Raw genomic sequence first — 20,813 nt, 5'->3', positions numbered from 1 at the left:
AAGTTTCATGCATTAAATTAATATATATTTATCAAGTTATACGTTGCATTATGTATTTATGTTTAAATGATCCATAAAATTAATAAAAACCAATTAAATTTTAAAATAACAATTATTATTTTATTTATATTTTTATATAAAATCTAAAAAAGAAAAATACACAATAAATTTAACTTAAAATAATGTGATTTTTACTATTTTGAGTTTAGCATTTCAACAAAAATCACAGTTTGTTGGGCCTCGTGGAATGGTACAAGGATGACAGGCCCAAGCCCATAAATGTACTTAACATCAGCCTAAGCACGTGCGAGGCATTTCCCCGCCAAAAACACCGTACCCTTCCCGCCAAGAAGAACCCTGATGGGTAATAAACATAGAGGGAAAAAGTGGCCTCTGAGTAAACGATATTTGCTTCTTTTTCAGCGAGAGTGAGAGAAGGTAATCGAAGGGGAAAAACAAAGACGAAACAAAATGTCGGGATGGGACGAAGGAGCGGTTTACTACAGCAATCAGGCTCAATTCACGGAAGCCTCCTCGGAAGCGGAAGCGGCTGCAGCATCCACCACGGCGAGCCGCCACTCCATTCTCCTTAAATTCAAGGAGTTCATCAGAAATTTTGAGAAGGAGAAGAACGTGTTCCCGTACAGGGAGAGCCTCGTCAATAATCCTAAATTCCTAACGGTCCATCTTGAGGACCTTCTTTCCTTCGACTCCGATCTGCCTTCCCTCCTTCGTTCCTCTCCCTCTGATTACCTGCCTTTGGTAAAACATTCTCACGAACCTCACTATCAGTTTTATCGACATATATCCAATTAGCTTAACGTTTTTGCTTCTTAACAATTGGTGCAGTTTGAGACGGCGGCTGCGGAGGTTTTAGCGGGTTTGAAGATGAAAGTAGCAGGAGATTCAGGGGAAATGGTAGAGCCACAGACGGGCGAGGTTCAAATATTGCTTACGTCAAAGGAGGATCCGGTTTCTATGCGTTCACTCGGGGTAAGTTTGAGAATTTGTTTGATATATTAGTATGAAATAAATGGGTTATTTTCAGTTATTGACTGATTTTTTTGTTCAATTTTCTTAGGCTCAATATATATCAAAACTAGTTAAGATATCAGGAATTACCATTGCTGCTTCAAGGATTAAAGCAAAGGCTACTTACGTGCATTTAATCTGTAAGAACTGTAAAAGTGCAAGGGCAGTTCCCTGCCGTCCAGGTCTTGGTGGGGCAATTGTTCCACGATCATGTGACCATGTTCCACAGGTTTATTCTTAATCAAAATTTGAGTTGTTAATAATACTTATTTCATATTATAGCTTTGATAGCAGTTATGAAATGTTTGTAGCCTGGAGAAGAACCTTGCCCTATTGATCCATGGCTGATTGTTCCTGATAAGAGCAAATATGTTGATCAACAAACCTTGAAACTGCAAGAGAACCCAGAGGTAATGCTCTTGATTTTAAGAGAACAAGGTACGAAAAAAAGTTATAGAATTGATTGAATTATGCATTCATGTTGAATTTGAAGGATGTACCTACTGGTGAGCTTCCTCGAAACATGTTGCTTTCGGTGGACCGACATATGGTTCAAACAATTGTACCTGGCTCGAGGTTGACAATAATGGGAATTTATAGTATCTTTCAAGCTTCTAATTCATCCACCAAGTAAGTCACTATGTCTTCAATTGACTGTTTCCTGTATATCTAGTCTCATCTTTCTCTTCTAATAGGGATTTGATTCTGTGTGATTTATGTAGCCATAAAGGAGCAGTTGCAGTTAGACAGCCTTATATCCGGATAGTGGGAATGGAAGAGACGAATGAAGCCAGCTCTCGAGGGCCTGCCACATTCACCCAAGAAGAGGTAAATATCAAAGTGATCATTAGTATTGTTTTCTTAAGAAGTTGCATCCCCACTTCACTGCATCTTTTGCCATTTGATCATGCTTTTTTTTTGCTTTTGTGTGAACTATATGCATGATCGTGCTACTGTTATGTTCCTGCTGCTGGCAACTTATTTATGAATTGAGTTGATTAATTTAACTTGTATGACTTGGGTTTTTCTGCCCAAGTACTAAACTAAAGTTACTATGGATTCCCTTTGTCATCATCGCCATGTAAATTATCATTCACAGGTAGAAGAGTTCAAAAAATTTGCCTCAAATCAAGATACATATGAAGCCATATGCTCCAAGGTTGCTCCTTCCATATTTGGTCACGAAGATGTCAAGAAGGCTGTTGCTTGTCTTCTCTTTGGAGGAGCCAGGAAAGTAAGTTTCGTATCCTTAAACATCTACCCTTCAGTGTTCGTACTATCTACTGTCATCATAACTGGTTTCATTAATGCGTAGAATTTGCCGGATGGGGTGAAGCTAAGAGGTGATATTAATGTGTTGCTTCTTGGTGATCCTTCCACTGCCAAGTCACAGGTTAGTTACATGTATCTTTGATGGTTGAGGTTGCTGAAATAGATTGCAATGCTTCACCATCACCTTTTGCCCTGTCTTTATTGTTCTACTTTTTATTTTAGGATATTTCTATGGGTTTTTTTAATTGAAGTTCTTTCATACTATAATTTCTAGTGCTTCTCACACAATTTGGTGCTTGTTTTATGGTTACCTTGTAAAGTTTCTCAAGTTTGTTGAGAAGACAGCTCCAATAGCTGTTTACACTTCTGGAAAGGGCTCATCAGCTGCTGGTCTTACAGCTTCAGTTATTCGAGATAGTAGCTCTGTAAGTTCTTGGTGGGCTATGGCATCTAGTGGAAAGAATTTTGTTTCTCCGATTTCTTTGATTTGGAGAAAAGTTTCCTTCTTTTCCCTCTGCCCTTTTTTATGCAAAAGTTTCTCACATTTATTCATGTATCTATGAAATGTCAGCGAGAGTTTTATCTTGAAGGCGGGGCCATGGTTTTGGCAGATGGGGGTGTTGTATGTATTGATGAGTTTGATAAGATGAGACCAGAGGATAGGTAAGTTAAATTAATGTCAAAACTTGTTAGGCTTTACCATTTATGATGCTTATGAAGTTTTGCTTTGTTTTGCCTAGGGTTGCTATTCATGAAGCTATGGAGCAGCAGACAATATCCATCGCCAAAGCTGGAATTACAACTGTTCTCAATTCCAGAACTTCAGTGCTTGCAGCTGCGAATCCTCCTTCAGGACGTTATGATGATCTTAAGGTCAGTAGCTGCACTTCCTGTTTCATTTTTGTCAAGTTCTCAAATTTATGCTTGCTATTCCTACGAAGAAACTGAAAGAAATGTAATCACCTTGCAGACAGCACAGGATAATATCGATTTGCAGACTACAATTCTTTCAAGATTTGACTTGATCTTCATCGTAAAGGATATCAGGATGTATGACCAAGACAAGGTATTCTTGTTATTTAGCTCACCTTAGATTCCCCCCTCAATGACAGCTAACTGAGAATTGTTTGTCAGAACATTTCTTGATTACGGAACAGTAATTTTTCTGTTTTAATGCTACAAGGATAAAACAAAAGCTCTCACTTATAGTTTTACATGTATTACTAGTGCCTCTGCCAAGGGCTTTGACTTCCACTATCCTTTTTACAGACAATAGCAAGTCATATCATAAAAGTTCATGCATCAGCTCAGACAGTATCCAATGATAGTAGAACTTCTAAAGAAGAGAATTGGCTGAAAAGGTACATGTAAAATAGTTGCTTTTTATTTTTAATAAATAAAATGAAGTCACCTGGGCATGTTGAATGTTTATGCCATACTGTATATGCTGCTAAATTGAATCAAAATTTACAGGTATATACAATACTGTCGATCAGAATGCCATCCTCGGCTTTCAGAAGCTGCATGTGCTAAACTCCAGAGTGATTATGTTGACATCAGAAGGGTATTCTCAAACTTTAGCCAGAATTATTTTTTTCAAGTCTAAATTAAACTATCAAGGAGCCCTTACCGCCCATTATCATGAGAACTTGTGAAAGTGATTTTAAAATAATCTCAAGTTGTTTTAGTGTAACATAAATTTATGTAATAGTAACATAATTTTAAATGCTAGCTAACATAATTTTATTATAGTTGATTTAAATGCTAGCTAACATTGTCATCAACATGGGTTACTATTGTAGGGCATGAGGCAACAAGCAAATGAGACAGGAGAGAGTGCCGCAATTCCCATCACTGTGAGGCAGCTGGAGGCCATCATAAGGTTAAGCGAGGCTCTTGCGAAAATGAAATTGTAAGTATTGGATCTAGCAAAATCAAGTTGTGAATGCTTAAAACTAAATTCAAACAGGAACTTGACTTATTTTGATAATTGGATAAATATTTAGTGGCCTGTTTTTGTATAAATAGAATAAAGTTCTGCCCCGTTTTAACATTTAAAATGTATTTCAGGTCATATGTTGCCACTGAAGGTGATGTAGCTGAAGCATTGAGACTTTTCAAAGTTTCCACCATGGATGCAGCACGTTCTGGAATAAACCAACATATTAATATCACTCCTGATATGGCCAATGAGATTAAGGTTTGTAGACATTCTTGCTGAACTTGTTCTTGTATTCTTGTGATCTTCTCTTAAGTTAACAAAATTCGGTACGTGTATAGCAAGCGGAGAACCAGATAAAGAGAAGACTGGGAATCGGAAATCGCATATCAGAAAGAAGGCTGATTGATGATCTTACTAGAATGGGGATGAATGAGTCAATCGTAAGTATAGTTAAAAACCGAGTCATTGTAGGAATTGAATTTTAGTATTCTTAGCGAAGAGTTAAAAAAGTAAGCTTTGTATTTGTAACATGGTTGATGTTATAATTGGCAGGTAAGGAGAGCCATTCTAATCATGCACCAGAGAGGTGAAGTTGAATATCAACGAGAAAGGCATATTATCGTTCGTAAAGTATAAATCTTGCGGTTGTAATGTTTGGAACCGAAATTATCAGGGCAGCAGTTTTATTGCAAGATGAAGTTCCAAATTCCAATTGTAGTGGTGGTCTTGATCAGGAATGACCGGGCTAACAAAAAGTTGTGTAATGTTATGTTGTACGTCTCTGCAACTTGTTTTGATCTTACATTTTAATGGATTCAGTGGATGGATTGTCTCGAGACTGAATTATTTTTTTTCAACAATTAAAAAAAAAATGTAATTGAGGGCAAAAACCTGAAAAGGACAAACAGTCACCAATCTCAAGATCCACCAAGGGAGGAAAGGAGTAATTCCCAAATCGGTTCGGTGTAAAGCTTTTTAAAAAATATCCATACATTTAAAAATAATTAAAATTATTTATATTATAAATATTTTTTATTTTTTATAAATTAAAATTCATCAATAGAATTATATTATTGTCTTGAATGAATTTGGAGTTGAACTGAATTTAGATAATTATTTGTACAGATTTATTTTATACTTAATTTCTAAATAGTTTTATTAACTTTTATTTTAACTTTTAAACTTTATTTAATGTTTTTATAAGTTTTAATAATATTTAAAAATTGAACTTTAAAACGAATAAACCTAGACACAATATGTTGACCTATTTAATTAGCTTTATTAATTCAGAAATTTAATTGGGTGAAGAAAATTGAGCTTAATTGATTTTTTTAAAATGGTCAAAAAATATAAAATAAAAAAAACTCACTTTTACATCGACATTATTACATTAGACAACTCAATTAATAATTATCGAATCGAAGGAAGGAGTTCCCGTATGCACCATACTCTCTCACCTAGTCACCTCAGCTCTGCCCTCCCAAAAGAACTACTTCTGCTCATCTCCATTTACGGAAGGCCAGAAGAGTCCACAAGTTATTCTGAAAAAAGACGCAGGAGAGTCTCGTTCCATTGTCCTCTGCAAACCCACCATAGCCAATAGGACAATCATATTATCTTTACAACCCTAACCTCGTAACCCCCTCACAACAATAGATGGTTCTCTTCGATTCTTCAATATCTCCCTTAACCCACTCTGCCAAACTCTCTTCTCCACTGCTTCTCTCTTCTCTGTCCCATCGTCCTCTCAGGTTCCTTTAATCTACTCCACTCTTTCCTTCACTTCATATTTACACTTAAGCTCTAATCGTCAACGTTCCCCATTTGTTTATGGATGCAGATATGCAGTTCTTGGTGCTGGTTTTGCTGGTCTCTCCGTTGCTTGGCATTTACTCAAGGTACACTCCTTTTGCCTTGTAATTCTAAATCTTCTACCTCTTCCCATTAATGGGTTTCTTTTGAATTCTCTGATTGTTGTCGCATTGCCTTTTTCCAGGAGAGTCCTAAGGATTTGAACCTGCACATTGACTTGTATGATGAAATGGGCATTGGTGGAGGCGCTTCCGGAGTCTCCGGGGGACTCCTCCACCCCTATTCTCCTAAAGGTTTTGCATCAACTCCTTTCAATGTATGCTAATTCTTTATGCTTTGAAAAGAACCCAAGTCCTTTTTTCGCCTTGTTTTGTAGCTTTTCTGCCCTGTTGAGCTTATCAGTGAATATGCTTGGCAGTTAAGCTTCTATGGAGAGGTGCCGAGTGTTGGAAAGAATGTATGAAGCTCTTAAGCATTGCAGAACAAGCCGTTAGTTCCGAGGAGGATTTGGTTTCCTTAAGTGGTGAATTTGGTCAAGATTTTGGTGGGATTTTAGACCGGAGAAGGTTTGTTTTTGTTCTTCATTTCACATGCAAATGTCTAATTTTTATCCTCTCTTTTTACTATATTTGCCTGTTTAAGGGCATTTCTCGGTATTTGCCTGTTTAAGGGCATTTCTCGGTTTAACATTTTTATTAATTTGTGCTCATAGGGGCATTATAAGACCTGCCACAAACATGAAGACTTTGAATGTATTGAATGATGTAATTTCCTCAACCCTTGTTAATGCAGCGCTAATTGATTTATTTATATATATGTATATATATGTATGTTATATACATGTTTATATATATGTATCATCAATTGTCTAATGTTGGGTTTTCTATCTTGGTGAAATCAGAATGCTAAGAACTGCCTTGCCAATTGCAAAATAGAGATCATTGATAAGAACGCTGCTGAAAAGCTTGTACCCCATATACATATGCCTTTCAACTTGGCTTTCTATATGCCTGAAGCTATAAATGTGAATTCCAAGTATTATCTCAATGTAAGGATAACTAGGCTTTTGTTCTTTGACATTATCTATCAGTTCCATTTTTGTGTTCTTGATAATGTCCTTTTCTTTTTGTTATTCTACCAGGCACTCTTTTTAGCTTGTCAAAATATAGTGAAGGAATTATCTGCTTCCAGCTTTGGAAAGAAAAATCTTTGTTTGCAGAAGAAATCTGTTTACGAACTCCGTGAATTAGAAGGTAAGCAATGCTTTCTTAGACATGGTGATGGGAAAAATGTTGAGAACAAGTTCGTACTCTGGTAGACACCGGAGAATGGTTTTGTTTATTTCAGGGAGGGTTATTTTTCTTTCTTGTTTTCAGCATGTTTGTACTAATATAAATGGCTATTCCATTTCATTCCAGTGAACCAAATGTGCTCTAATCTATGCTTGTATGTTTTTTTAGGAGAATATGATGCTGTGATAATATGCTTAGGTGCCAAAGCAGACTTGCTTCCGGAGCTTGCAGGGAAGCTTCCTTTGAGGACATGTAGAGGTGTTATTTTGCACTTACAACTGCCTGATAATATAGGGTAAGGCTTCTCACTTGCACTATGAAACTTGAGGGCTGGTAATTCAGGCAATAGTTTCAGATATGAAATATGGCTTGGAGTCTTCACATGAAACTGTAGTTCCACATACAGTCAACCTCAAAATGGTTACTGAGTGTGAGTTCATGTATAGAGGATGAAACATGGCATAGCAAATGACGACTCTAGCTTACTTTGGCTTTTATAAAGCACCCCTAACTGGCTAATCCTAACCTGGATTTGGCAGCTCGGGTACTTGTGTTATAATCATGTTGAATGTATTATATATTAATAATTCATTTTTATAGATTTTAACACATTTGAATTATTTGCATTGTATATATGTTTTAGTTATTTTTCTCGTATCATGTTCATGCCGTCTAATCATGCTGTATTCTAAAGTTACCAACTTTAGTGATATGGCCTTGGGGTTCATCCTCAAATTTCTAAAAATAATGTTCTTTCAGGGAAGATTATCCTGACCATGGACCTTCAATATTATCAGATGCATGGCTTGCTATCAAGGGGAACCGTAGATTGGATTTGGGTTCGACATGGGAATGGAAGTCAAGAAATTCTTCATCAAATGTCTCAACAGATGAAGCTTCCGATGCTCTTCAAGAGCTTCTTCCGAAAGCATCTGCTATTTACCCTGGTATAACAAGCTGGAGTTTTGCCAGAGCAAGGGCGGGTTTAAGGGCAATGCCACCGCTTACTCCTCACGGATCACTTCCGCTTTTGGGATGTGTCAACAATATTTTAGGCAATGATCTTATATGCAAGTATTGGTTACTCGGAGGGCTCGGTTCTAGGGGATTGTTGTACCATGGTTGGCTAGGTAAGTTGACGGCGGAGGCTGTCCTTTCTTGTAATGAACAGATTATCCCTTCTGAACTAACCTCATGGAAGAATAAAGATAGTAGACCTTAATTTTTTTTATTTTTATTTTTTCATTTTGAATTGTAAAGACATGAATGTTGCATAAATTATGAAAAAAAATTGATACAATAATCCCTTTAATACAATTAAAAACAACTAATCTCCTTTCCCCTGCCTCTAAAAGATTAAAACAAAATATTTACAAAGCAGGGGACTTTTTTCTTTCTGATGTCGTCTTTTCTCTATCACATGCTTCATATACTCCGGGCATTTGGATCAAACCAAGCTTAAATTGTCTTCGGCTTCACCACTGATTCAACCTCACCCTTGTGTGTGTGGAGCTCCCTTAGCCTATCAAACCAAAGCTATGTCAAACTCTGATCATTGTTTAGAAAAAAAGACTCGTAAAATCATGCTTCTCAATAGTGATGATTGAAAAGTCAAGGGTTTAAACAAAGCGTTTGATGAACATTTAGATTTTTATTTCATTTATATTTGTTTCTCAAGCTCCCTCTATATAATTATAGATAAGAATGTTTGATTTATTTATATTCCCAAATAAACTTGTTTATGAAAGACGAACAGAATGTAAACACAAATTTAAGATTCTTTAACATATATGAATAAATAAACTAAAAATAAACAAACAAATACGTGTGTATATATATATCTGTAGCTAAATTTGGATTAATTTAGATCCCTAGCTGTGGAGTGTGGACTAAACCTTTCAATATCAGCGCGCTTCTTAGGCTGCTTCTGTTGAGCTAAATCAGACAATTGGAGCAAGCTCATCATTGGACCAGGTTTCAGGTGGTGACGAGACGCCTTGAAGTGGACGGTAATTTGCTATCAATTGTACCTCACACTCTCCCTTGAATGCAGTCTAAAATTAAGGACAAATTTAATCAGAGACAAATACTATTTAAATAGTTTTAAAAAATGTAGATATAAACTTTATAATAAAAAAGAAAGGTGGTGTTGTTTGACCTTGCTCTGAACTACGTCTCCCCAGGCATCACCAGTCAAAGCGTAGCGAATGAAGAATTTGAGGACATCAAGAGGGATGTATGTGATAATGCTAAATACCCAGATCGCTCCTGCCCATTCCCATCCAATGCCTTGGATCCTGGCGAATCCCCAGTTTGCATACACAGCAAGCAGAGTCGCCACCTTTTTTACCAAGCCACAAGAGTTTATTATACAATTAAGTTGGTTTCACATTAATTCAATTGAGCTATTTGAGTTTATATGATTATGGATTTACCAGTTGTGCTAAAATGAAGGCAATGAGAAGCAAGGGACCTGGGAGCTCGATGAAAGACCAGCTCCTGGACCGTGTGACGAAGATGAGTGCTTGACTGACAGTACTGACTTGAAGGTAGAGAGCTGTAGTAAGTGCGTCCTCATTATCATTGATTGGCTTAACCCCAAAAGTCCTCTGCAAAAATCAAAGACAATGCTAATATATATTTTGGAATTTATAGGGTAATCGTGAGTTTCAGAGTGTGATTCACTTACAGTGAAGAACTCAGTGTCATGAACAAGCCAGAAAAAGAAGACGGTAACAATAGCCATGTAGGTGCCAAGGACAACCCCAGTGGCAAAGATTTCGTCTAGCTTCCATGTGTCAGGCTTCGGGGATGGCCTTACCCTGTCTTTCGAGATAGTCATAATGGTTCCATCGTTGAGGATTGCAATGACCAATACCATGAAAGGCGAGAAATCGAACTTCCAAATGAGAGCCACCAACATGAACCCCAGCACGATACGGATCGTGATCGAAACTGCGTAGATGGTGTAGTTTTTCATCCTTTGGAAGATGGATCTGCTTGTCAATACCGCGCTCACTATCACACTCAACCCTGGCTCAGTCAACACTATGTCCGAAGCACCCCTAGCCGCGTCAGTTGAATCGGCCACTGCAATGCCGATATCTGCCTTTTTAAGTGCTGGGGCATCGTTCACACCATCTCCTGTCATGCCACATATATGCTTCCTTTCTTGAAGTCTTCTAACAATTTCGTACTTATGTTCTGCATACAACAAATTTTAAGTAATTTGATGAAACTACGAATAGTAAACTTATGAACTTGAGATGATTAATCTAATTACCAGGGAAGACTCCTGCAAATCCATCAGCTTTCTCAATGAGTTCATCGATAGGAATAGCAGCAATATCCTCATCCCCACACTGGCCAAGTAAGGCAGAAGAGGGATACATATCAGTCCCCATCCCAAGTCTCCGACCGGTCTCTTTGCCAATGGCGAGCTGGTCACCGGTGATCATCTTAACACTGATGCCAAGTTCAAGTGCCCGTTTAATAGTCTCAGCACTATCATGCCTAGGAGGATCAAAGAGAGGCAATAGTCCCACAAACTCCCAAGGTCCTCCAGGGCTTTCCTTTGTTTTCTCCGGAATTGTCTATGAAAAAAGACACCGTAAAATGGTTAGCCAAAATGGGTAGTTTCATATGAAATCATGTAAGTATGTATTAGCATTGGGTTCATCCACCTGTCTAGCAACCCCCAAGGACCGTAGGCCACGGTTGGCATATCCGTCGATGATACTGAGCGCCTTTTTCCTCAAGCCCCCAGTGAGCCCGCAAAGATCAATGATCTGCATCGAACCAAAATTAGGATTTTGGATATTGAGACACCACAATTGTGTAACCAAGTTTTCCGATGTTGTCTTACCTCCTCGGGAGCGCCTTTACTGCAACGATGCCACTCGCCTTTGCTGTCAGTGTAGGTAATAGCAGTGCGTTTATCAACAGGGTTGAAGGGTAAGAAGTGTAGCTCAGTGATTCCTTCCCTTGCCTGTTTTGGATCGCTCAACATTCCTACAATGCAAGCATCAATGGCGTCCTGGTTTTCAACCCTGGAAGCCCTTGCAGCAAGCAGCACAAGGGTGTCGACGTCCATATCATTTATGAACACCTCAACGAGATTCTTGTCTACTGTTAGCTTGTTAAGGGTTAAAGTCCCGGTCTTATCACTACACAGTATATCCATCCCTGCCATCTCTTCAATGGCAGTCATCCTCTTGGTAATGGCTCCTTGCTCTGACAAACGGTGAGATCCAATAGCCATTGTTACAGACAAAACTGTAGGCATGGCAATTGGGATTCCTCCAATGAGAAGCACCAACAGGTTGTCAATACCATCTCTATAGTTCCTATGCTGGATTGGGTACATCACTATGATCTCAATCACCATTCCAATTCCAATGGAGAAGATACAAAAGTTACCAATGGATGTCAACACCTGCAACGTAATGGGTTACTATTACTTCTTACTATTACATAATGCAATCACGTACATTTTTGCACTATCAGAAGTACCTGTTGGAAGTGACCAACGTTGTTGGTGTTGTCAACGAGGTGAGCTGCCTTGCCAAAGAAGCTATGAATACCGGTGGCGATGACAATGGCATCGAGCTCACCTTGTTTGCAGGTGGAACCTGAGAAGACTGAATCACCAGGATTCTTTGTAACAGGTAAGGACTCACCGGTGAGGGCGGCTTGATCGATTTTAAGTGGATCGCCTTCCAAAAGACGAGCATCTGCAGGGATAATGTCTCCCAATTTGACACTAATTATATCTCCAGGTACTAAAATTGATGCCTCTTGCTCACTCCATTTCCCATCTCTTAGCACCTACAAAGTGAACCATGATGTTGATAGAATCTCCATGACTATATGAATATATATATACATACATATATGTAGGTATAATATACCTTAGTTTTGGGTGCAAGACCAGCCATTAAAGCAGCAGCAGCATTGCCAGCACTGTTTTCTTCTATGAAACTGATTGTTGAATTAATTAAAAGCAAAGTAACGATACCAACGAAATCTGGCCAGTCAGGAGGCTTGCCTCCTCCATTGGCCAAAACAATGGCCATGATGGCGGCAGCCTCCATCACCCACGACAGTGGATTCCACATGAACCCCAAGAACTTAAGTACTTTGTTATCTTTTTTCTCTTCAAGCTTATTATGGCCAAAAATGCTTAGCCTTGTTTCTCCTTCTGCTGTTGTCAAACCCTCTTTCGTGCATTTCAGCAGCTTAAAAACCTCTTCCACAGGGATATTCTCCTACAAAAAAAAAAAAAAAAGACCCCATCAATTTATTTATTTTTTAAATTCAAAAGAAAAAAAAAAGGGTTTAAACTAGAACATGCTTACAAGATCAACAATCTCGTTTTTGATCTGCTCCAAAGAGATATCACCATCAGAAGCCATTGGATACAGACGATAAAAGACAAAAGCAACTTGTTTTTATTTCGTTTCGTTTATAAGAGAAGAAAGAAGAAAACTCTTGATTCAAAGACGCGGTGTTTTCTGCCTCTTGAGCTTCTTCTTTCTTCAATGTATAACCTTAGTTTTCCCTGTCTCCCATTAGACAGGGATGGATATACAAATTAATGAGAAGAGGAGATCAGTTGTTTTTTTTTTTGTTTATGCTCAGAAGGATAGGAATGTTTATTGGTTGGAAATTTACTTTCTTTATAAATAACTTGAAAACAAGACACAAAAAGGTCAATGAGAGAGAGAGAGAGAGAGCTAGTAATGAGGTTGAAATGAAGATGGGTTGTTCATGTTGAAAAACCCTGTGGTCTGCCATAAGTCTCGGGGTTTTTAGGTTTGTGGTTGGCTGTTTTATTAGAGTGTATCTTTATACCGTCCCCCCATTTTGTTTGTTTTGAAACGTAAAATGGTTTTCAATGGTTTATGGGAAGAACAAGTGTCAACTCCATTTTTCCTTTGGTGTTGGAGGGACGAGGATGATGCCATTGACATCTTTTTTTAGCGACAGCCGCTAAAAGAAGTAAAAGAAAAGTCAAAACAATAACTGCAAATCTAAACTAATGATGGCTTTTTATAGGGTTAGGCAATCTATTGGATACAAAATTCTTTTTTGGTTAAATTTATTTGGTTTAAAATAGATAAATGATATTTTAAAATAGGGTTAATATCTCGTTTAATATTTGAATTTAGTTTGAACGTTTATTTCAGTATTTATATTAAATAGTATGTGTGACTCAATGAATAATTAACACATATGTTATAGTAAAAAAAACATAGGTACTTAATTGGGAGAAAAAAAAGCTCAGATATCAAATTGAACATTGAAGACAAATTTAGGTACCTAAGTTCTAGTAAAAAATATATGTGCTTAATTGGGACAAAAAATACTCAAAAGCTAAATTGAACATTGAAACCAAACTTAGATACTTAATTTGGGTTAAAACAAACTCAAGTATCAAATTGAAAAAAACTCAAGTACCAAATTAAATATTGAAGCCCAATTTAGGTACCAAATTGAGAAAAAACTCAAGTACCTAGTTCTAGTAAAAAAAACATAGGTGCTTAATTGGACAAAAAATACTATGATACTAAATTGAACATTAAAGCTAGACTTAGGTACTTAATTCAATCCAAACAAACTCAAAAACTAAATCGAATGAATATTAAAGCCAAATTTAAATACCAAATTAAAAATTGAAACTAAAACCATTTTAAATATTTATTCAAACTCAATTAAACATCAATATTAATAAGAAAACCGAAACTCAATATTGAAATTATTCTAACATTGTCCAATATGAATAAAAATGGAAATAATTTATTGAAAAAGATCTATTAAATTTTGGTTTAGTTACTTGGGTTATTCACTTAGATTTCGTTTGATTGAAATTGTTTTCCAAATTACAGTTTACTCTTTTTCTTTTTTTGTTTAATTTAGAAATTAAACCTATCAAAGTGACCATTCATTTCTCTCCACCAGTTTATACGAATCTATCAATCCGAGAAAGGATTGAATAAAATAGTGATATTATCCATTTTAATAGTTTAATGCCATATTAACGATTTCATCTTATATTTTAGTATTTTCATTTGGATTTAATTTTTTTCGGGTGAAAATGTTAAAATTTAGAATGAAAATATTGTTTCATACAATCATTTCCCAATTCAATTAATGGAACAAAATGCAAAGAAAGCGGAAAGACAACGGTAAAATAAAGAATATTTACCAACTAAAATGGTAGTTATACGATGTGACCATGTGTTATTATTTTGTGTTTTATAAATTAGATTTTTATATAATTATTAATCTATTAACAAAAAAACTTAATTGATGATTTAGCTTTTAAAGTATACTTATTTTTATTTTATATTTATTTTTTTGTTTTAATTTAATATCTAAAGTATAAGTCAATTCCCAATTTGGTAACTAAAGTATGCCTTCATTACATTTTAAGCCTATCTTGAACAGATAGCCAATCACAAGCCTCCATGTGATAACTTTTATGTAAAAAATAAATATTTTTTATTAAATGTATATACACATTAAAAATATGAAAAATGAAAATAAATATATAACAAATTCATAAAATATATATAAAATCTAGAAAAAATATAATTTATAAAAATAAAATTTACAATAAATTAGTTGAAATTAATAATATTATTAAAAATGTAAAAGAAATTGTAAATATTATAAAAATTGTAAAGATATTAAAATTAATTCTTTTATAAAATTCTAAAAAGCATTTGAATTTCAAGTTTTTTCATTACTTGAAATTTATGTACATTTTTAAATTTTATATATTATTTTAATTTTTATATTTTTAATTAATATTATACATATAATAAAATAAAAAGACATGTGACAAATTTTAATAGCGTCATGTGGTAGATCAACATCGACCAACGGTTGATCAACATCAATCATTGTCCAATGACGGTCAATGGTCGATCAAAGTTAATAGTATTTTTAATATTTAACTATTTATTATTATAATTTTTATTTTTAATTTAAATTTAATATTTTATTTAAACAAATTTAATTGTCATGACATTTTCATTGATAAAAACAAATCATATGACACTTTTCTATAGACCAAAGTGGCCTAATAAACTTTTTTTAACAGTGATTAAAAAATGGATCAAAAATAAAAAAAAAATTGATACTTTTTAGTACTAGATTGAAAAAACAAATTTAAATATCAAAATGAGAAAATAAGTATACATTAAGGGCTAAATCATAAATTAAGCCTAATAAAAAAATTCAATTGAGTTTAATTATTACAATTCAATTTGTAATATCCAATTTTAGCCCGGGCTCACAATAATAAAATAAAGTCTAAGTCCAGTACAAAATTATATCATTTGGCCCGATCGGAATGGCCTATTACTTTAAAAGATTGAAGGTCCATCTACAAGCTTATAAAAACATAATCTTCAAGGATATGCAATCTTAGCTATGATATATGCAATCTTGGATATGATATGCAATCTTGGAAGATATGATTTTGTAATCTTAGAGATTTAATTTGTAGATACCCTTTAATCTTAGCCGTTGATGTAATTGATCTGTACCGTTGGATTTTGGGAGGCTCAACTATAAATAGAGGCATCTCCCTTCATTGTAGAAGGAGGAAAAAAATCAATAAAAAAAGGGGAGAACGATTAACAGTTTTTTAAAGGTGGCTTACTGCTTTTTTATTTTATTTTTATTTTTTACTTATTTACGATTTAAAAAAGGGAGAAGGTGATACCATTGCGAATTTTATTTATTTCTTTAGCCCTAATAAAGTGACGCGTTTCAAAGGATGGAGATATTTTCCCATTCGAGCCCTATAAGTTATTTGCGCCTTTTAATTGGACCATTCATTTTTTCTCTTTAATTCTGTTTGGAATTCAATTTAAATCCTTGTTAATTCAATGTGCTTGATTTCTTACACTATTTTTAAAAAAATATATTTAATTTTAAATCTAATACTATTTTAATGATTAAGCTTAGTATTTTCCATTTTATTTTACGTTTTATATGTATTATGGCTATAAGTTTATTGAATTATATGTAAATATTACCCTTTTAAAAAATTATAATGTATCATTATTTTGAAATTCAATATATATTGCTATTATTTCATTTATCACACTTTTTTATATTTTAGGTAAATTCAACATGATTTGTATATATTCTTTGATATCCTTATTTTGTAATATATTTTGAAATTCACTTTACATATTTATATGTCTTAAAGATTTATATGAAAATGTTTTTATACAATACTATTTTATATATACATATATAATTTGTAATAAATTATTTTTATTCTATATATTATTGATTTCATATTATTTTATCTATTACCTTTAAAATCTCTCTTAAATAGGTTTATGTATTTTCTTTCAATTCATTTATTATTTATCATTCATTAGTGTATGTTTTATTTACTTAATTATCTCTCAATGTTGTATATTATCATTTATCGCATTCTATTTGCTTAAAAGGCTATGTTCGATATCATTCAAGCATCAAAATCATTTTATTCAAAAATTTTCAAGGAAATTGAGCCCTAACGTATTAGGTTTCGATTTTCTTCGTTAAATCTAACGATCGAGAGTTGCTCATTAATCAAAAAATAAAATGAAATGTTTGTTGTCGGGAATTTAATATGTTGTATCCTAACGTATTGGATGTGACGTATTGATTTCTCGAGACAAATATTTAAAAAAAAAAAACAAAGAAAATATTCCAAGTTTAGGATTTTGAGAAATTGTGCCCTAACGTATTGGACCACGATTTCTTAAATCTTAAATAAATGAATATTCTTTTAAATTTTTATTACAAGAGTATTTTGGACTAAATCATTTTTGAGGAAATAGAATGTCGTGCCCTAACGTATTGAGTGTGACATTTTCTTTCTCTGAAATGATAAGAGTCTTAATAAGAAACGTTTTTTAATTTTTATTAAGGATCATATTTTTAAATTTTCGACATTAAGACACTAATTAATTAACTAGGTACCAATTTTGAGCGTTACGAAAGTGCTAATCCTTCCTCGTACGTAACCGACTCCCGAATCCATTTTTCTAAAACTCGTAGACCAAAACTATTGTTTAGGTGATCCAATCACACCTCAATAAAAGGTTGGTGGCGACTCCCAATTTTTGTTTTTTTTTCGACAACTAATTTTTGTTTTTTTTTTCAAAATAAAAAATAGTTTCGACACAATTACTTAATTTTAATTAAACTCAAATTCAATTTATTTACTAGTGATGAGTTTTGACTACAACTTCAACCTTTGCCGAAAGGTTGATTGGCATTTCAAATCCAACAAGTATTAACTAAACCAGCTCATTTTTTCCCAACCTATCAAATTCATAAGTTCCTTTAAAACATTATAAACATTTTCTACCATCTCATCTTAAAACAGACATCATAGCCATCCTGTATGTAACAATTACATCATACCCATGATCTATGGACTATCAACCCTCCCAAAGCTCACTCATTTGCACAACTTGGGTCCTACGAGATATCTGCCTCATCTCCAACCATACAAACTATTTAACTACTATACTACTCATTCTCCAACCATACAAACTATTTAACTACTATGCTACTCCGACTCTTTTCGAGACCCATATCCGACATATCCATAGATGATTAAGGAGATACGACAATCCATAGACCCTTCAAATACAAAAACATAACCATGTCAAACACATGTCCGTATCCAACATTCTAGTTTACTCTAAGTAACAACCTTACTGATCAAAGTACTTTTCATTTCAAACTACTACATCCTCTCCTTTGTGTAGGACTACAAAAAGCATTTGCACTTTCAAGCAAACTTCACGATATCTTAAATAAAAATGACAGTCTACAAACCATTAATCGAATATTCAAAGTTCTCCTCCTATTTTAAACCAAATTCCCACTCTCCCTATTGATTTTAGGTAGTTGGAACGAACCAATTAGGTTTACGACGAAACCTAAAAATCGATCACTGATCCAATTCGAGTACCTCTACAGGATAGACCTCAACAGAAAACTGAAGAGTTACAGTAGCAAGTGATTGAGTTCAGTAGTTCTTCACATAAAATTATTGACTCTAGAGATACAGTAATATGGAGAAGACAAAATTGTTTCAAGCACCGACAGAACCAGAAGGACGGGTTATTCACATTTCATTTGATGGTCAAAGGCAAATTGAAAGCTAAACAGTGGTAATTCGAAAGATTGCCGGGGGAATAATAGAGATGTCTCCTACATTACCCATAATATGTGAAAGTATCGACTCCAATAACTCTTTTAATACAGCAAGGCATGTCACTCAGAAAAGCAAGGTTAAACAGAATCAGTTATCACTATTATTACCCAGTGTTGTCCAGGGCACAAGGTGCATTCTAGGCGCTACAACCCTTATATTAGCACAAGCGCAAGGTGCAAAAGAAAACAATAGCCTTTATAATGTAAAGCACAACATATACATGTGAGTTCTTGTATGTGTGTATACACATGTATATATATACATACAACGCTTAAGACATAATAAACTCCAAAATGTGGTATAGTTTATCTGCATGTATTTTTTATTAGTCAATACCCATGATTTTCTTACTGTCAATGTCGATAGTTGAATACTGAAATATTGAAAAGTATAGAGGTCAATAATATCCATTTCTTACCAATAAAGGTATATCTAATGAAAAACGTGAAAAAATAAAACAAATTAAAGAGAAATTCAATCAGGTGGGTTTTTATTATGCCTATTCCCTCACAAAAAAGCACGCCGGACGTGTGTGCCTGATTAAACAGGCCTCAACCAAAAGGGGCTAAGGCATTTTTATTGTCTAGTGCTAGGGTGCAAGGTGCAAGTACACTTAGATGAAACCTCGACACACTGCTATTACCTAACAATTTCAAGTTCATTGATACAGAACAACATGATTAAGATTCAGATAAACTCAACAAGGTCCTTCCCAAGCACATAAAGATCATCAAAAAGTAGAATTCAATACCAAGCAACCAAACGAAGATAATGAGAATAAGGAACTGAAAGCGGAAGATAAAATACTTGAAATATTGCCAAAAATCTCATCAAAATCTTTAATTTAAGAATCCTTCATCCTTGGTAGTTTCCTATATTAAACCCCACATCAAAATGTCTGCAAATAAACTTGGGAAAAAAGAAAAGCTTGAACCCAAATAAGCTCATGGTTCTTAGAACCCTAGCTTGGTGCGGCGCCAATGCCTACGCTTCGCATTGTACCTGCAATCCAAAAACCAAAAAAAATTCAAAGGAACCCATCAATAAACTGAAAATATCTTAAGAATGAAACCAAAACAATAACTTCTAAGCAAATTTGAGCGAAAAATGAAGAAAAATGTATTGACCTGATGGTGTTATCAGTGCGCATACGGATCCAGTAAGGGATAGGCCTATTCTGCCTCATCTTCTTGGCCAACTTCTTCTTGATCATGAATGTCTTGTGTGAAGGCTGCCATGTCAAAATAAACAAATTCAAAAGATCAGATAGGTTACTTTCAAAACTCAACTTTGTTTACATATAATGTGAGAAAACCAACCATTTTTGCACAAAGAAAAAAAAACAAAAAATAAACAGAGCAATTAAAGATTGAAATGAATGAATCGATTCAAGGAAGATGGGAAAGAGAAGAGGAGATTACCATGGTTGGCGGTGAATTGGAGCTTTGGAGGGAATGCGGCGCAAAGGAGAATGAAAGCGGTTCACGTAATAAATTAGTGCTGCAACTGGTATTTTAGGGTTTACCTTATTGTTATTGAGCCTTTCATGGATTGTTGATGGTTTTCGGCCCAAACATAGCTGGGTTTCTTATATTCATTATTTGGGCCTTTCCAATAGGATTTCTTGATCTGAAAGTTATATGCTCTATAATGAGTCCTATTCATGGGTTAAGTTATTCACTTAAGTTCGAATGTTCATTCTAAATTTAAGAAGTTTAAGTAAAAATGCTATGCTCAAAAAACGGACTTGAATAAACAAATAAGCCATTTTAAAATATGACTTGAGCTTGGGCTCAAACTTTTGAGGCCCATGCCTGACTAATCGGACTTGTTTTTTATGCTTATAGTATAATATATTATATAATTTATAACACATAAAAATTAAAATGATAGTAATATATATTTAAAAAATGTTAAGATATATATAATTTTAATAAACGAGAAAGATATAATTATTACTATTAAATTTAAAATATATAAATAATTTTTAAAAATAAAAATAATATGAGTAAGCCTAAAATGAGTTTAGGGTTAATCATTTACAAATATAGACATGCATGAGCAAAAATTTATGCCCATATATCGGGTTAAGACGAGCTTAGATAAACATAAAGTATTAATATCATGTTTTAACCTGACTCTTGTGATGAACACATCTATTTATAACCGTAAACTTTTAATATTGATAGCTACAAAATTAATTAGAATACGAGATAATGTA

The 20,813-nt window shown here is 34.4% G+C and overlaps 3 protein-coding genes and 1 pseudogene across 5 annotated transcripts; 2 read left to right on the top strand and 2 right to left on the bottom strand.

The window, feature by feature from the left end:
- The first annotated feature begins 397 nt into the window (after positions 1 to 397).
- LOC105783762 (DNA replication licensing factor MCM5) lies at positions 398 to 5,082 on the top strand. Its single transcript, XM_012609402.2, has 18 exons — positions 398 to 762; positions 850 to 993; positions 1,082 to 1,261; positions 1,344 to 1,442; positions 1,526 to 1,662; positions 1,755 to 1,860; positions 2,132 to 2,266; positions 2,348 to 2,425; positions 2,625 to 2,729; positions 2,876 to 2,967; positions 3,045 to 3,177; positions 3,275 to 3,370; positions 3,574 to 3,665; positions 3,778 to 3,868; positions 4,107 to 4,216; positions 4,375 to 4,504; positions 4,585 to 4,686; positions 4,799 to 5,082. The coding sequence occupies exons 1-18, from the start codon at positions 472 to 474 to the stop codon at positions 4,880 to 4,882; spliced, it is 2,205 nt and encodes a 734-aa protein (XP_012464856.1). The 5' UTR covers positions 398 to 471; the 3' UTR covers positions 4,883 to 5,082.
- A 580-nt stretch (positions 5,083 to 5,662) lies between these two features.
- LOC105784000 (uncharacterized) lies at positions 5,663 to 8,581 on the top strand. 3 transcript variants are annotated; one of them, XM_012609739.2, is made up of 9 exons: positions 5,663 to 5,997; positions 6,087 to 6,144; positions 6,243 to 6,351; positions 6,477 to 6,624; positions 6,771 to 6,822; positions 6,960 to 7,106; positions 7,200 to 7,311; positions 7,519 to 7,645; positions 8,110 to 8,581. In XM_012609739.2, exons 1-9 carry the CDS (start codon positions 5,903 to 5,905, stop codon positions 8,570 to 8,572), a joined length of 1,311 nt encoding a protein of 436 aa, XP_012465193.1. In that variant the 5' UTR covers positions 5,663 to 5,902; the 3' UTR covers positions 8,573 to 8,581. The 3 variants fall into 3 exon arrangements, with proteins under 3 accessions (XP_012465193.1, XP_052482866.1, XP_052482867.1); XM_052626906.1 differs by lacking the exon at positions 5,663 to 5,997 and having other exon boundaries at positions 6,104 to 6,144; positions 6,243 to 6,374; XM_052626907.1 differs by lacking the exons at positions 5,663 to 5,997; positions 6,087 to 6,144 and having other exon boundaries at positions 6,435 to 6,624.
- Positions 8,582 to 8,597: 16 nt separating this feature from the next.
- On the bottom strand, positions 8,598 to 13,031 carry LOC105783999 (ATPase 8, plasma membrane-type-like; annotated as a pseudogene).
- A 6,347-nt stretch (positions 13,032 to 19,378) lies between these two features.
- LOC105784282 (60S ribosomal protein L39-3) lies at positions 19,379 to 20,166 on the bottom strand. The gene is made up of 3 exons (XM_012610121.2): positions 20,014 to 20,166; positions 19,720 to 19,823; positions 19,379 to 19,594 (listed from the first exon to the last, which is right to left on the bottom strand). Exons 1-3 carry the CDS (start codon positions 20,014 to 20,016, stop codon positions 19,546 to 19,548), a joined length of 156 nt encoding a protein of 51 aa, XP_012465575.1. The 5' UTR covers positions 20,017 to 20,166; the 3' UTR covers positions 19,379 to 19,545.
- Positions 20,167 to 20,813: the final 647 nt, after the last annotated feature.

Source organism: Gossypium raimondii, chromosome 13, assembly GCF_025698545.1.
Source record: "Gossypium raimondii isolate GPD5lz chromosome 13, ASM2569854v1, whole genome shotgun sequence".
Classification (NCBI taxonomy): domain Eukaryota; kingdom Viridiplantae; phylum Streptophyta; class Magnoliopsida; order Malvales; family Malvaceae; genus Gossypium; species Gossypium raimondii.
The sequence above is the reverse complement of the archived record's forward strand: the minus strand, read 5'-3'. Positions and strand labels throughout refer to the sequence as shown.

Coding starts and splice junctions, on each gene's coding strand:
- LOC105783762 (XM_012609402.2), top strand. CDS start 472: ATGTCGGGATGGGACGAAGGAGCGGTTTACTACAGCAATCAGGCTCAA. Junction 763..849: donor CCTCTGATTACCTGCCTTTG/GTAAAACATTCT, acceptor CAATTGGTGCAG/TTTGAGACGGCGGCTGCGGA. Junction 3,869..4,106: donor ATTATGTTGACATCAGAAGG/GTATTCTCAAAC, acceptor TTACTATTGTAG/GGCATGAGGCAACAAGCAAA.
- LOC105784000 (XM_012609739.2), top strand. CDS start 5,903: ATGGTTCTCTTCGATTCTTCAATATCTCCCTTAACCCACTCTGCCAAA. Junction 6,625..6,770: donor GGGATTTTAGACCGGAGAAG/GTTTGTTTTTGT, acceptor TTGTGCTCATAG/GGGCATTATAAGACCTGCCA. Junction 7,312..7,518: donor CGAACTCCGTGAATTAGAAG/GTAAGCAATGCT, acceptor ATGTTTTTTTAG/GAGAATATGATGCTGTGATA.
- LOC105784282 (XM_012610121.2), bottom strand. Junction 19,595..19,719: donor CGCACTGATAACACCATCAG/GTCAATACATTT, acceptor TTTGGATTGCAG/GTACAATGCGAAGCGTAGGC.